Source organism: Arvicola amphibius, chromosome 2 (assembly GCF_903992535.2).
Source record: "Arvicola amphibius chromosome 2, mArvAmp1.2, whole genome shotgun sequence".
NCBI classification, from domain to species: domain Eukaryota; kingdom Metazoa; phylum Chordata; class Mammalia; order Rodentia; family Cricetidae; genus Arvicola; species Arvicola amphibius.
Window position 1 is genome coordinate 150,462,216 of NC_052048.2, and position 16,643 is coordinate 150,478,858.

The window sequence follows — 16,643 nt, forward strand, 5'->3', positions numbered from 1 at the left end:
ATATAACTCCAGTTCTTGGGATCTGACACCCTCTCATGGCCTCCAAGGGCTTTTACATACACGGGGCACACATATACTCATGCAGGCACACAAATATACATGTAAAAATAAGTAAATATTTAGATGTGTGGTGTGTGCTCTCTCTGTATTTGCTACCTTTATCTTCCCACTGAGAATGTGAAGCAATCTATGTAAAGTGTTTGTGGATGCTGTATGCCTGGCATGGAGCAAACACTCAGTAACAAAATTTCTGGCTTCTGTTTTGCTTCTGTATTTGCAAGAGCAAAGCTTTGTCCTGCAAGGAACTCACCAAGAAGATGTCACTTTGTTGAGTCTCTCTCAGAAACTACATTTGTCCCTTTCTATTGACACTCGGATGTTGACACAGGCTTCTGGAAAGATCTTTCACTGTGGCTCCCAGTCACTATACCTGGTGCTGCCGCTATTAGAGGAATAAGGGCATCGCACACAGTTAGGATTTGTCTTCTCAGCAATTCATCTGTAGCGGGTGAGCGCTACACATAGAGCCAAGAGTGATGCTGACATTATCTATAACAGAAAAATCTTTGCAACACAAACAAAAATTCATTTTCCTTTTCTGAAGAATAGTTTATTGACTATACTGCAAGAGAGCAGCCACCTGGGCAGTAACTATGATAATCTACAATCACAAATAGCACTTTGGTGGTGGTCGCGTTGGTGGCCTTGAACTCCTAATCCTACTGCCTCAGCCTCTTGAGGGTTGAGATCACAGGTATGTATCCTAAAATAATTCAATTTTAAGTTTAAAACGATGTTTTTAAAATATCTCTAGCCCATAAATTTTCTACTTTGTGTATGGTTTGTAGCATATATACAATATACATAACACATATATGTAAACATATGTATGTAGCTATACCTATGCCTAGACTTTTTTTAAAAAAATTTTGAGACAGCATCTCTCTACATAGCCCTGGCTATCCTGTAGACCAGGCTGGCCTTGAATTTACAGAGATCCACCTGCTTTTTCCTCCTGAGTGTTTGGATTAAAAGTGTATATCACCATTCCCAGCATAGACTTTGGGGGTGGGTGTTTCAAGATAGGGTTCCTTGTAGCCTAGGCTGTCCTGGAACTCACTCTATAGACCAGGCTGGCCTTAAACTCAGAGATCTGCCTGCCTCTGCCTCCTGAGTGCTGGGACTGAAGACGTGCATCACCACTGCTCAGCCTACATTTTTTTGAAACCTGTCCCGTTTAGTCACCCCTGCTAACTTGCTAGTCTTCACAGAACAAGGACCATGCTTTTCCAGGTCAATAAAAATATTAGACTGAACATACCTTGGCTCCAGGTACCTCCATTGCTGTGTGTATACTGGGGAACCCTGTTTATATCACCAGCCCGGCATGGCTCTCTTCCCCTGGCACAGGATTTCCCTCCCTGTAGGAACGACTCCTCACAGGTGTTGCTTGTTGTTGTTGTTTTCCTTTATTTTTTCCCACCCCCAGAACTGAGGATCATTCACATCTTTTAAAAGTGCCCCCCCCCCCGCCATGAGCTATATCCCAGCTTTTTTTTCCTTTTTGTTGTTTTAGTGTTTTTTTAAAATTTTTTTTATGGTTTGTTTAACTTTATTTTATGTGCATTGGTGTGAAGGTGTCAGATCCCTTGCAACTGGATCTTCAGACAGCTGTGAGCTGCCATGTGGGTGCTGGGAATTGAACCCGGATCCTCTGGAAGAGCAGTCAGTACTCTTATCCACCGAGCCATCTCTCCAGCCCTGTTTTAGTGTTTTGAGACAGGGTTTTTCTATAGCTCTGGCTGTTCTGGAACTTCCTCTGTACACCAGGATGGCCTTGAACTGAACCTCCCAAGTCCTGGGATTAAAGGCCTGAGCCACCACTGCCCTGCTTTTTTTTTTTTTTTTTTTTTGAAACGTGTTATCACTTTATTGCCCAGGCTGGCCTTGAACTCATTCTTTAGCGCTGACAGGCCTCAATGTCCTTAGGATGGCCTTGAATTTAGGATTCTTCTCTGTGAGCCTCCTCTGAGGCTGGAGTCACAGACTTTGGCCCCCACGGCAAAACACTACTGGTCGAAGGGCAAACACTGACTCAGCCGGGTCCCATCATAGCATCCCAGCCTCCAGGCAACAGTCATTGAGGCAGGACAGGTTTACACCGTGAACAGGACCAAGGAAAGCGCTTCCTCTCCAGCAGTCATTGAGGCAGGACGGGTTTACACCGTGAACTGGACCAAGGAAAGCGCTTCCTCTCCAGGGACAAAGTAAAACCGCACCAGCTTAGAAAGTCTTAGCTCTCATTTTTTGAGGAAGCTGCTTTGGAACAGAGACTGAACACAGAGAAGGGAGCAGAGATCAGAGGTGATTTTCTCTGTATCCTAGGTTGGTTCAACTGCACCTCTGAGTCTGTGAATGTTGGTTTTTTTGTTCTTGTTTCTTTTTTTTTTTTTGTTTTTGCTCTTTTGGGGGGCCTGCCACCTAGCTCCCAAATAAATCACACAGAAGCTTAGTCTTATTTATAATCACCTGGCTTTAGCTTGGCTTGTTTCTTGCCAGCTTTTCTTAAATTATCCAGACTACTGTTAGCCTCTGGGCTTTTTCCTTTTCTTACTTCTGTATACCTTACTTCCACTCTTACTCCATGACTAGCTGGGTGGGTGACCTCCTCCCCTTGTTCTTTCATTGCTCCCCCTCATCCTCATTTCTCCTTCTATTTATCCGCTCGGCCTGCCAGCCCTGCCTGTCCTTTCTCCTGCCTAACTATTGGCCATTCAGCTCTTTATTAGACCATCAGGTTTTTTAGACAGGCAAAATAATACAGCTTCTCAGAGTTAAGCAAATGCAACATAAACAAAAGTAACACAGCTTAAAATAATATTTTACAACAGTGAATGATTCCAGGTTCTTTCCAGAAGTTTCTACATTCTTGGGGGGGTCAGCCAGCTTCTGTTGATCATACTTACAAGTATTTGAACTAATAAAAGTATTATGGGGGACTATAGGGATGGTTCAGCAGTATAGAGCACTGGTTCGCCTGGTGGTGGTGGCACATGCCTTTAATCCCAGCACTTGGGAGGCAGAGGCAGGTGGATCTCTGTGAGTTCGAGGCCAGCCTGGTCTACAAGAGCTAGTTCCCGGACAGGCTCCAAAGCTAGAGAAGCCCTGCCTTGAGAAACAAAACAACACACACACACACACACACACTCAAAGAGCACTGGTTCTTCTTTGAGAGGACTGGGCCATCCACATGGTTGCTCACAACAGTCATTCTGGTTCTAAGGGACCTACTCTGTTCTGGCTTTTGTGGGCTTCAGGCACATAGTGGTACACAGACATATATGCAGGTGAAACACCTACACACTCGTATTTTTTTTTAACTAAGGACAATAGGGAGCTGGGGACTTTCCCTGAGCTGAAGTAAACAAACATCTACCCTCTCTTTAGAGAGCTCAAACAAACCAAAGTAGGATTCCAGCGTAGGGAACCAACACATTTATTGAACATTTACAGAGCATGGTGGGGGTTATTTACAGGGTTATAGGTGACCCTGAAACAGCTGCCCCACGGGAAAGTCACACTCCAGCATGGACAACTGGAGTCTCCTGTCAGCCAGCCTACACTCTCATGTGCTCTGGTCTTCCCTCCTGAGAATTGAGGCCACATGCAGCTAGAGAAGAACTACAGTCAAATAGCTGGGAGGTGCAGGAGGGAGCTGCTGAGATCTCACACCCCCTGCTCTTTTTCTATGGGGGAATGCCAATGGCCAACAAGCCAGATTTGGTTTCTTGTAAGCAGTCACAGCTGCTCTGATGAAGATAATGACTTACACTTGGGGGAGGGGGCAGTGCTCTATGACACTGGGATGCTAGACACCTTGTCTCAATTTTTTTTAAAAAAGTATTACATGAAGCCGGGCATAGTGGTGTGTATATGTTGTAGACCCAGCAGGGATGGGGGCGAGGTGCTGAGGCAAGATTTTTCTTCTCTGTTTTGAAACAGCATCTTGCTAGATAGCCTAGAACAGGCTCAGTGTCAGTCATCCTTCTGCCTCAGCTCCCTCAGTACTAGGATACATACCTAGATCACCATGCCTGGCTTAAAGAAAGATACTGAGTTTGACATCAACTTGGCTACACACCCCACCTTTAAAAAGTATTATAGTCTTCTGTGATCAAACCAAATACAAGGGCTCAGAAGGTCCTGTCCTGTTCTTGTGCTTTCCTTGGGCACAAGGAGAAATTTCTAGGACCTAGAGATATTTCTAGAAGGCTCTGCTCAAAATCAGAGAAAGATAAAGCCTGGAGTGACAGGGAACTTTATCAAGGAGAGAACAGGACTGGAGCATAATTTTCCTGACCCAGGACCTCATAAGAGCATGGATGGAAATAAATGGGGTATAATCTGTTCATGCTGAAGACACAGGCCTGGCTCAGCAAAGGTGAAATGTGGGCAGTAAAGGACAGACCAGTGAGAGATGGCCAGAAAGGTTAAGTGTGTATTGTTTCCATAGGTGCGGTGCAGAGGAAGAAACGCTCCTTTAAACACAGGCCCGGTGGGGCTGATGAAACGGCTCAGTGGGTAAAGGCACTTACCAGACGAGCTTGGGTGACCTGAGTTCCTCCCTTGGAACCCAGGTAAAAGTGAGAGGAGAGGACTGAGTCAACAATGTTGTTCCCTGACCTCCATAGTGTACAATGGAACACCCCCCCATAATAAATTTTAAAAAACAGGCCTGGTGACACACACATACACACACACACTTATATGATCCCAGCACTTGGTAGGCAGAAGCAGGCCATCCTCAATTACATAGTGAGTTTGCAGCAAGGCCTTGTGTCCAAAGCAAGCAAACAAACAAAAAACACCTCCAATAAAACAACTTGGCAATCAATCAATAGAGATCTGCTAATAAATAAATAAATAAATAAATAAATAAATAAATAGATAAATCAGGTCCACCACTCCACGTAAAACGTGCAACATGGTAGCAGCGGGCCATGGTAGCAGCCTGTTTTTAACACTAGGGTGCAGAGGGATGGGGGTTTCTGAGTTCAAAGACAGCCTTGTCTGTGTAGTAAATTCCAAGCCAACTGGAGCTATATGGTTAAATCCTGATTTTAAAAAGAGCAACCACAAAAAGAAAGACATTTCCTGTGTACCTATTGCAATAATTTCTCAGACACCTGACAAAAGGAAAAAAAGTGATATGAAGGGTAAAGCAGCAAGCATATCTACAAAATTAACATTATGGGGAGTATTTTTTCAGACAGGGTTTCTCTGTTAAACAGTCCTCACTGTCCTGGAACTCATTTTGTAGTCTGGGCTGGCCTTGAACTCACAGAGATCTGCCTGTCTTTGCCTCTGGAGTGCTGGGATTAAAAGCGTGCACCACCATTGTAGTGTGAAGCAGCGGGGCTGCGTCCCGCCACCTGCCGCTGGCTAGCTTTACCCAAAATAATTACACGGAAACTGTATTCTTTTAAAACACTGCCTGGCCCATAGTTTCAGCCTCTTATTGGCTAATTCTCACATCTTCCTTTAACCCATATTTAGTAATCTGGGTAGCACCACGAGGTGTGGCTTACCAGGAGAGATCTTAACCTGTGTCCATCTCGGAGAGGAGCAGCATGGAGACTCACTATGGCGACTGCCTGAAGCGTCTCCCCCACTCTACTTCCTTGTTCCCACAATTCTGTTCTGTCTACTCCACCTACCTAATTTTCTGTCTCTTAAAGGGCCAAGGCAGTTTTCTTTATTAATTAACCAATGAAAGAAACATAGACAGATAACTCTCCTCCATCACACCATCACCCAACTGGGAGTATTTTCTAAAAGTCATAACTTGGATGCTTCTTCACAGGGAGCGAAATGTGTATGTGACAAGATTTTGTTTTGCTTTAGCTTCCAGAGTAGCTGGGACTACAGTTGTGGCTGTCCTGCTAGATTTTCTTTCCCCTGCATATCCCCTTTTTACATTGTTTACTTTGAATATATTAATACAAAATCTCCAAAATTCCATTCATTGACTGATGGCTTGGAAAAAATGATACACAATTCCTCTTAAAGAGCAACTAATATTTTGCTTAACCAGCTTTTTATTGGCCATTCAAATTGTGGGAAAAGAGGCCACAGGAAATGGCTTGGAAAACAGAAGGCAAGCAAAGATTGAACAAAATTGTAGAATAAAAAATTAAGATTTGGGGATTTCCCAAGTATATCCTGAAGAGAAGGGCTGAGGAGAACCCAGAATAGAAACAAGCTGCCCCTTAGTAAGATGGGGGAAATGCAGGATGGAGAAAGATCATCAGGATGGTAGGTTCTGAGACATTGCTGATAAGAATGATTCAAAGTCTTTTAAGAACAGAGACAGAAGCCGGGTGTAGTGGCACACACCTTTAATATCAGTGCTTGGGAGGTGGTGGCAGGTGGATCTCTGTGACTTCAAGGCTAGCCTGATCTATATAATGAGTTCTAGGACAGCCAGAGCTACATAGTGAGACCTTGTCACTAATAAACAACAACAAAAGAACAGAGACAGTTAATGGGTTCGGGATAATTTTAGGTCATTTGCTGTGCCGTGCTGAAAGGAGAAGCTCTCTCCGAGGCTCTGACTTGTAAAGTATAAAGGCCTATTACATTTAAGTGTTTTATGGGGGAAATCAGTGCAGAGTCAGGGGGATACCAGCCCTGGGCCCACAGTTTTTCCTGTAGAGTTCTTTATAACATTAAAGGCCAACAGGCCCAGGTTGATTAGTCAGGACTGGTGTGACTTTTCCCCCCATTTCCCCCTTACTCTCCCCACCAATACCCAATACCCAGGGACCAGATCTCAAACAAACAAACAAACAAACAAACAAACAAAGAACCAATATGACACTAAAATCCTTGATCATAAGATATTTTTGTTTGGAGTTGGTGATATAGCTCAGTTGATAGTGTTTGTCTTGTACACATAAAGCCTCAGGCTCAGACTCAGCAATGTAGAAAGCCTCTGTGTTGGTACATGCCTGTAATCCCAGCACTCAGAAGGCAGAAGCAGGAGGATCAGAAATTAAAGGTTATCCTTGGCTACATAGGAAGTTGCAGGCCACTCTTGATGGAGGATTCTCATTGGCTAATAAACAAACTGCCTTGGCTTTTTGATAGGGCAAGATATAGATAGGTGGAGTAGACAGAACAGGAAAAAGGAAGTGAGGTAGATGGCTCAGACAATTGCCCCGCCTCTCCTCCCTGGGACAGACCGCCATGCCTCTCCTCAGGGAGACAGATGTGATGAAGCCAGCCACCAGGTCAGACATGCTGAATATTTCCCGGTGTTACATAGATTGTTAGATATGGGTTAGTCAAGATGTGAGTAAGAGGCTGAAACTAATGAGCCAGGCAGTGTTTAAAAGAATACAGTTTCCGTGTAATTATTTCGGGGCATAAACTAGCCGGTGCCTGGGAGCTGGGCGGAATGAAAAGCAGGCCTACACGCAGCTCCTCACTACACACTCTGAACTACATAAGACCATCTCAGAAAGGAAAAAAGAAAGAAGGAAGGCAGGAAGGAAGGAAGAAGGAAGGAAGAAAGGAAAAGGCTTGGAGGCAATACAGTAGAAGGTTGCTTATCTAACATCTAGGAAGACCTGGGTTCAAAATTTAGCATCAACCACCCCACCAGAAAAGGGGGGAGGCACTTGCTGTGGAGTCATGAGGACCTAGATCCAAATCCTCAGCACCACATAAAAAGCCAGGTATAGCCGGGCGGTGGTGGCGCACACCTTTAATCTCAGCACTCAGGAGGCAGAGGCAGGCGGATCTCTGTGAGTTTGAGACCAGCTTGGTCTATAGTTCTAGAACTGGCTCCATAGCTACTGAGAAACCCTGTCTCAAAAAAGCAAACAAACAAAAAAAGTCAAGTATACCTGTAGCGCCAGTGTGCTGTGGGCAGCGGAGGAGGAACAGAAGGAACACTAGGGCTTGCTTGCTGCCAGCTTAGCCCAGGTCCAGTGAGAAACCCGCTCTCAAGGGAATAGGCAGAGAGTGAAAGAACAGGACCCAATAACCTCTGCTCATGTACATGAGAGCATCACACACAAAATGTTTGCTCAGAAATTAAAAACCCATTTCAATTTTAAAAGGAACATTTACCTGTATTTTTGTCATTTTCAATGGTCTCTGGCTTATCCCGGCTTCTCAAAACTTTCATTGAATCCTTTCTGACCTCCTTTGACAGTTAATGCTGCTCTTCTATCAAGTTCTACAGGGGTGCACCACAGTGGATCCCAGGCTTGTTGATGGTCGGCTATGGGACAGCTGAGTACTCCGTCTTCATGGCCCGCACTATGCCTCACCATCTAACTATACAGCCGATAAGTTTGTACCTCTCTGCCCTGACTCATCAGCCTTCTCCTTGCCTCACAATCCCTGTCCCCTGCCTTCCTTCCCCATGCAGCTCGTGCTTCAAGCCCGACCTCTCCAGGAGTTGCACCTGCTGCTTCATGCACCACAAGCTCAGCATGTCTTACATAGACCAGCTACAACAAGCATGACTAACTACCACCTGGGATTGCCCATTTCTTCTTCGTGTGGGTCAGCCTCCTAACCCATCACATGTAAATCATCCCCCAACACAGTGCCTGTCCTGACTGACACGGGCTAAAATGTCAAAATGGGTAATTCAATGAATGGCCATGCAAAGGCCAGCATTCTAAAAGTTACTACCTTTGGTCAGTTCTGAGAGCAGAGCTGATTGTCCCCAGGGCCTGTTTCAGGACTGGGGCCACTCATGGTGTAGTTGAAGAGAGCCCCAGAAACCCACTGGAGCATGCTCCAGGAACCCACGGTAGGCACTGTGGGCGCTGGTGCTCACTGGCTATGTATGGCTTCTCTAGACCAGTGTTCTCCAGCGTTCTATGTCGTGCCACTGTGGCAAGCCTACGGGAGATCAAGCATGTGTTTCCCACGTCTATCCTCATGTAGCTACATGGTTTCATTCTCCCACATGTCCTCTCTCTCCTACATTTCAAGCTTAACAAGAATTGGGTCTTACCCATGGTCACTAAATGTTTAATAATGATCAAGGGCCATCTATCTTCAATCTTATCCTCTAAACACTTTTTCTATAGAATGACACAACTCACAAAATGTTAAGGGACCAGGTCAAGCTTGGTGGCGCACGCCTTTAATTCCAGCGCTCAAGAGACAGAGGCATGCAGATCTCTGTGAGTTCCAGGTCAGACTGGTCTACATAGCAAGTTCTAGGCCAGGCAGGACGTCATAGTGAGACGATGTCTTTAAAAACAAAAACAAAAAAAGTGTTCCACAGGGTGCATGCCTTTAATCCCAACAGCTGGGCAGAGGCAGAGGCAGACAGGTGTCTATATGGGAGGCCAGGCCAGTCTGGTCTACAGATTAAGTTCTAGGATAGCCAAGGCTACACAGAGACCTTGTGTCAAAAAAACAAAACAACAAACATAAAAAAAAAACAAAAAAAAAAACAAAACAAAAAAAAAAAAAAAAAAAAAAAAAAAAAAAAAGGTAAAGGACTCAGGTCGTGCCCAGTGTGACACCGCAGTTCTCTAGAGGGCAGACATGACTACCATGGAGCCGAGTTGTGGTAGCCTACAGGAGACCTTGGTCCAAAGTCACAATAAGACAAACAAAATACAACCACTGAGTCTATGGTAATGGCAGGGAGGCTGTCAATGTCCCTTGTGGAAGGAGGGGAAAGGGTGACAGCTGACTCACCAGAGGACCCCAGTCAGCCCCCCTCTGCCCCAGTTGTATATAATTGTAGACTGCTAATGTATGAGGTAGCAAACAGGGTGGACCTCTGCAGTGGCGCTGCTGCCTGAGTTGTCCAAGCGTCTGCAATTAATCTTGGTAAGCGCACTCACCAAGCTGCACTGGGTGGAATCCATCTTTGGTTTGTTGGAGTGAATACTACTTATATGGCTCCCCAGGTCCCTCCTGGTCAGACTCCCTGTACTCTTGAGCAGCAGCCTTTGCAAGGCTCTGTACCTAGAAGGGTGTAGTGACCGTACAAAGAAATGTTGTGATCCATGAGTCAGCTGTTTGGACAATGAGCACAGGTCCAGAAGGGCCCAGAAGCTCTGAGCGCTAGATGTTTTAATCTTCCTGGCTCCCCACACCCCTCTCACTATTTGAGACTATTAGCTCACACACACACACACACACCACAAGGCTAGAGAGACGGGTTCTTGCTATTCTTGCAGAAGACCTGGATTTGGTTCCTAGTACCCACATCAGGAGAATGCCATGGAGGGCTCCAGAGCCTTGGCTGTCAACAGCTCCATCACCATACCTCTTTGGGAATCAGCTTCTTGGAGGTAAAATAAAGGAACTCAAGCTATGTGTTAAATGTTTTAAACTCATGTCTCAGTCATTATTACCCCTCCCACACACTTCCAGCAGTCAAAAATATTTGGATCTTACCTTCCATGATTTAGATTATGAATTACTGTCTTTGCTTTTGAAAAGTAGTAGATTGTCCCCTCCCAAACAATCCCTGAACTGGAGGGTCCCCTCCTACTCTGCTAGAACCCCACTGAACCCTCCCTTGTACTCATCTCAAGATAACTTGTTTCCCTAAGATCAGCCTCCTTCAAAAAGCTGAGTGAAGAAGTTCCAGCTTATTGGGTTGCAGTTCATTGAAGTCTGCTGGAGGATGCCATGCTGGAGGACGCTACAGCTTTGGGAACATGCAGTCTGCAATCTGGATACCTTTTATTTAATTTCAAGAATTCCCTTTGCACGGCAAAAAGGGGTCTGAGGAAAGCGGAGCAGCGCAGATGAGCAGGACAGAAGCAGAGCGCTCACAAAGGTGGTGCCATGAAATGCCGGCCACCCACCACGCTCCCTAGCTTGGAGAGAAACAGGATCCACAAGAGGAGCAGGAAAGCCATTTTAGACACAAACAAGGGTCCTGGGGCATGCCACCCCACCCCAGTGCCTGGCCATGCAAGATGCTGAAATGGAGACTGGCCCACCAGGCTGCGGTGCTGGGAGCCACGGAGCTATGCACCAACATGAAAAGGGAGTCCTTTGGCGCTTCCCAACGCGCCGGCAGGGTCAGAGCATAGTAGGTCTGTGTCCATTGTCCATGAGCACAATCATTTAACAGATAGCACCAACTGGGATGCCCAGGGCAGGAGAGAGCTCAGGCTCTAGCACCCACTTGCCCAGCCCTCCTGGGCAGTCTCATTCCTTGGTGGCTACTCTGGCAGCCGGTCTTTCCTCACCCTGTGCCCTGGGAAACTGGAGTAAATCATCAGGGTGAGGTCTGACCCAGGGCACCAGCTGCCTCGGAGGGTCTGGCCTTAACTGTGCAGTGAAAAGCTGCTGCTGCACCTGACTGGATGATCAGAGTTGGGAAAGACGGGCTGGGGGACCAGGTTGCGAGGGCCCACGTTCAGGCCAAGAGCAAGAACAAGCCTAGCCATTTTACAGCCAATCAGTTCCCCATTCCCAGTAACCCCAGGAGTTGGCTCCTGTTGCTTCTGAGGGGATTTGGGGGATCCAGGAAGGGAAGGGAGAGAGGAGAGAGACCAGGAAGGCCAGGTGAGAGCGGTCTGAGACCGACAGAGGTAGGCAGTGTGTGCGGTGGGGACACTGCACTGGGCTGGAGCCCGGGTGCGGCTTGGCCGCCATGTTCTCATGCGGTCTTGCTAAACAACTATCTCACCTGTGTCTCACTTTCCTCAGTTACCACATCAGGAAAATCCTACCCCACCTATCTCAAAGGGATAAGCTAAGGGTGTAAATAGTTAACGGATAGAAAACACTTCTTAAAAAAGTATAAAGCGCTGTTAGAGCGCGAGGCAGTGTTGTCATGAGAATGTTACCCTTAGCGCATCCCTCAGTTTCCCATTGCGTCTTTGCTTGCTTTTTCAGGGCGTCTCCTCACCTTAGGATGAATAGTATTTCCTTATTTCAGAAGGGTTTTGAGACTCCCTGGTCACTTTCCCTGATCAGATCTGTGGCCCCGGTGGCCAGTGGGCACACTAGGAAGTCCGAGGCATGTCCAAACGACTTCTGCTGCCTTGCTGTCCCTCTGGAACCTTCCCTGGCCACTGGGTTCACCCTATGAGATGAACTGAACTGTCCAAGAAAGTTGGACAGTACTGGGGTACCCCGGTCCACCCCTTGGAATACCCTGTCTGGAGTGCAATTCCTGTGCCGATTTCCAGCAGGAGGTGGGGAGAGGGCGGGGAGGTGCGCTGACAACGGTGGGACAGGAGGTTTGGTCCTCAGGAACACTGGCCTGCCCCAACTCCAGTCTGGTCCTCCCCGCCCCCCAGCCCAACCCTAGTCTCGTTCTGGCGGCACCTGGAGCGGCCGCGAGGCCCCCAGGCCCGGGCCGTTGTGCACGCGCAGGTGGTCCTTGAGTGACTCCTTGTAGCGGAAGCTCTTGCCGCACTCGCCACACGTGTAGGGCCGCTCGCCCGTGTGGATGCGCTGGTGCTTTAGCAGGTTCTGCTTGCGGATGAAGCTCTTGCCACAAAGCGCGCACTGGAAGGGCCTCTCGCCCGTGTGCAGCCGCTGGTGGTTCTGCAGGTGCTCCTTGCGGCTGTAGGTCTTCTCGCATTCGGAGCATTTGTAAGGCCGCTCGCCGCGGTGCGTCATCTGGTGGCGGATGAGGCCAGAGTGGCAGTTGAAGCTCTTCTCGCACTCGGCGCACTCGTAGGGCCGTTCCTTGGTGTGGCTGCGGTGGTGGATGATGAGGCTCTTGCGCACGCCGAAGGTCTTGCCACACTCCAGGCAAGAGTAGGGCTTGCTGCGCGCGCCGTGAGCCAGGAGGCTTCGCCGCAGGCCGCCCGGGCAGCAGCTGCCGCAGCCACTGCCCACACTCGCGCCTGCATCGGTACCGCTGCCACTACCCGCACCAGTGCTGCCGCCACCACCACCGCCACCGCCACCATCGCTGCCACCTCCCGCGCTGCCTTCCCCACCCGGCTGAGTTTCGCCTCCGGTACTGCGCTCCCCCGGAAGCGCGGGGAAGCTGTCCTCCAGTAGGCTGCGGTTCCCGGGGCCACCAGGGTTCTCTGGCACCGCCAAGGTGGGCAAGCTCTGCTGGTGAGGTTGGGGTTGAGGCTGCGCAGAAGCCGGGGGTGGGTTTTTCACCAGCAGCAGACTGTCACCTAGAGGTGGGGAGAGAAACAGAAGTGACACGCTGATAGTGCTCTTCTTCAGGGTCCCGCAGTGTCCCAGAGTGGGACTTGATCCTCTGGGCCTTGGAATTAGGGATAGGAAAGCCCTCCAGATCTCTTCTGCTACCCAGAAGTCAACTTACTTCAAAGGTTGACTGTTCAGGGGTCTAGAGCACCAGGTCTTCCTCGAGATCTGGGTTGGATTCCCAGCATCCACAACGCAGTTCAACTGTCTAACTCTAGTTCTAGGGGATCTGATGCCCTCTTCTGGCCTCCATGGGCACCAGGCACACCCAGGGAGCATAGATATAGACATGCTTGTAGGCACACACACACACACACAAATACACACATTTAAAATTTTGTAAATATAGACTAAACTGGGTATAGTGACACATGCCTTTAATCCCAGCACTCTGTGGATCTCTGAGTTCGAGGCCAGCCTGGTCTACAGAGCAAGTTCCAGGACAATGTTATTTATCTTTGGAGATTGTCTCAAGGTGAAGGAGAGAATTTTCCCTAGGTGAAAACCCATCTAGAGTCTTACCAAAATGGAACACAGTGAGCTCAGGCTCAAACCTCAGAAAGATGTGCAGTTAGAGCCTGAAAAGAAGTTGGGTGACCAGGATGGTGTGAGTCCAATCAGGACCTAAGGGAACAAAACTGTGATGTCATTTCACAACATGTCTCACCAGAAAACTGCTTCTGCCCAGGAAATAGTGCCTTTCCATTGCACCCTAAGCTCACCACTGTTCTGGGTACAAGTGTGTGTGTGTGAGCATGTGTGTGTGTGTGGCAGGGGAGCAGTGGGTAGAGTCCAGACTCTTTGTGTCAGAACCATGACCTCAATTCCCTATATTTAGGAGTCTTCTTATGCCTTCTCCTCCATCATAATGTTATGTCCTCCCCCCGAAGAGGAGCTGAGGAGCCTGACCCCCATTCAGAGACAGCCTGTGGGAGACGGTGAAAAAGGTGAATTCTGACCCACCCTTTTTCCCCTCAGCACTCCCACTCGGGAGTAGAGCTAAATGGAGGCCACTTCTCAAGTCACAACTGCCAAGTTCCTACCCTATCCTTGAGACTCGCTGGCACCTGCAGCCAGTTCTTAAATACCACCTTACACAGAGCAGGCTACCCTCCCTTCTGGCCTAGTCAACCTTGACCACTATTTCTAGAGGAGCGGCCAGGAACAAAACCAAATTCATTCTCACCTGTACTCTGGATGCTCAAATGCATTATCATGGCTCCAAAGCATTTTGTGGGATTGGTTCTGGCCCCCGTAGCAGCTACAACATGGGTTTTTGCTGCTGCTCCACCAAAGCCTGTGACTTCACTGCTTTCACACATTCATTAATTCCCAGAGATGCTTCCCAGCCCAGCCCTTTTTTTTTTTTTGCTTGGCCCAATTCAGCACTCAAGGTCTAGCAATACAATCACTCGATGGCGAACACTCTGGTGGCTTCTGATTCCTCCACAGTTCAGTTAGTTGCCTAGAGAATCCCAACTCTTCCTCTTCTCTCAAGCACTTGCATGTTGCTGCAGGAAACTGTTCCCCTGTCCTGAGACCCCTCCCCCGGCCCGGTGCCCAGGCTCTTGTCTTCAGTGACTTCTGCTTTCCACTCTGTCATTGTCATACCCCAGGCCCCATCCTCCTCCAGCTGAGTCTCCTTGTGCATGGCACAAGAGCTTTCAGTTTCCAGTTACTGCTGGGCACTGGTTCAGATACAAGCAAGAGACTGGGATCTGGTAATCAGGTGTGAGAACTCTGCTCTGGGAGACTTCTGGAGGGTTCCTTAGTCCTTAGAGCGCTTCCTCTCAACCTTCCTAATGCTATGACCCTTTAATACAATATCTTAAGTTGTGGTGACCCCAACCATAAAATTATTTTCATTGCTACCTCATTACTATAATTTTGCTACTGTTATAAATCATAATATAAACATCTGTGTTTTCTGATGGTCTTGGGTGACCCCTGTGAAAGGGCCATTCCACTCCCCAAAAGATGTGGTGACCCACAAGTTGAGAAACATTGCCTTAGAGTTTATAGGAAAAAAATGGACTTTCCTCTGCCAGCCAAGTCTGCAGGTGATGCCTGGGATAGCTGATGTGATGATGACATCAGCCCAAGGTTGGTGCCACACCAAGGCAGCCACTGAAAGAGATAGAAAGAACCTAGTTCCTCAAAACATAGCTGGGTCCTCAAATCAAGTAAGCCTGGCCTTGAACTGCCTGCTGTAGTTACATAGAAGAATAAACTTCTTTATCCCTCAAGGTAGTTGAAATCAGTCTCTAAAGGAGTAAAGGGTCTGTCTAGGTATTGGAGCTAGACAGATGACTGAGTGGTTATGAGCACATGCCGTCCTTCCAGGGGACCAGTGTTAGGTTTTCAGGACCCACAAGGCAGCTCACAAACATCTGTTAACTCCAGCTCCAAGAAACCTGATGCCCTCTTCTGACCTCTTGTGACACATGTGCACAGATTATACACACACCCTGCCAAAAACTCATATATGTAAAATAAAGAAAAAAAATCCCCAGATCCCATGTGCCCTGCCCAACCTGCCATCTTATCTCATTTTGCTGTGAGATAATGCTCTTTTACACTGTAAAGATTTGTCACTTGTACTGGTTTATTAAACACTGATTGGCCAGTAGCCAGGCAGGAAGTATAGGTGGGGCAATCAGACTAGGAGAATTCTGGGAAGAGGAAAGGCAAGAACAGAGTCGTCACCCAGAAGCAGAGGGAGCAAGATGAGAATGCTTTACTGAGAAAAGGTACCAAGCCATGTGGCTAAACATAGATAAGAATTATGGGTTAATTTAAGTTGTAAGAGCTAGTCAGTAATAAGCCTGAGCCAATAGGCCAACCAGTTTATAATTAATATAGGCCTCTGTATATTTCTTTAGGACTGAACAACTGCAGGACCAGGTGGGACAGGAACGTCTATCTACATTTCCCTGTTCTTTTACACAGCCCTATTTTATCAGGAGTCAGAGTTTCTCACATTTGCTCTTACCACTTCATCACCCCTCCCTGCCCCCTCAGGTTTGAATTCAGGGCCTTCTACATGCTGGGCAAGCATTCTACCACTGAACTATATCTCCAGCTGTTTTTCCATTGTTTTTAAGAGAAGGTCTTACTATGTAGCCCTAGCTGGCTTTGAACTCAGAGAGGTTCACCTGCTTCTGCCTCCCAAGTGCTCAGATTAAAGGCTTGAGCTACCAAAAAAAAAAGGAAGAGGAGGAGGAGGAGGAGGAGGAAGAGGAAGAAGCAGAAGAAGAAGAAGAGGAAGAAGAAGAGGAGGAAGAAGAAGAAGAAGAAGAAGAAGAAGAAGAAGAAGAAGAAGAAGAAGAAGAAGAAGAAGAAGAAGAGGAGAAGGAGGAGGAGGAAGAGGAGGAGGAGGAGGAGGAGGAAGAGGAAGAGAAGGAAGAGGAGGAGGAGGAGGAAGAAGAAGAGGAGGAGGAGGAGGAGGAGGAGGAGGAGGA

The 16,643-nt window shown here is 47.6% G+C and overlaps 1 protein-coding gene across 1 annotated transcript in view; it reads right to left on the reverse strand.

Moving 5' to 3' along the window:
• Positions 1-10,717: 10,717 nt before the first annotated feature.
• The window catches only part of Znf282 (zinc finger protein 282), a 28,762-nt gene continuing 22,836 nt past the window's right edge, over positions 10,718-16,643 (reverse strand). The window contains exon 8 of the mRNA XM_038318058.1: positions 10,718-13,148. Within this exon, the coding sequence (XP_038173986.1) occupies positions 12,316-13,148 (833 nt within the window). The 3' untranslated portion in view covers positions 10,718-12,315. The remainder of the gene's footprint in view (positions 13,149-16,643) is intronic.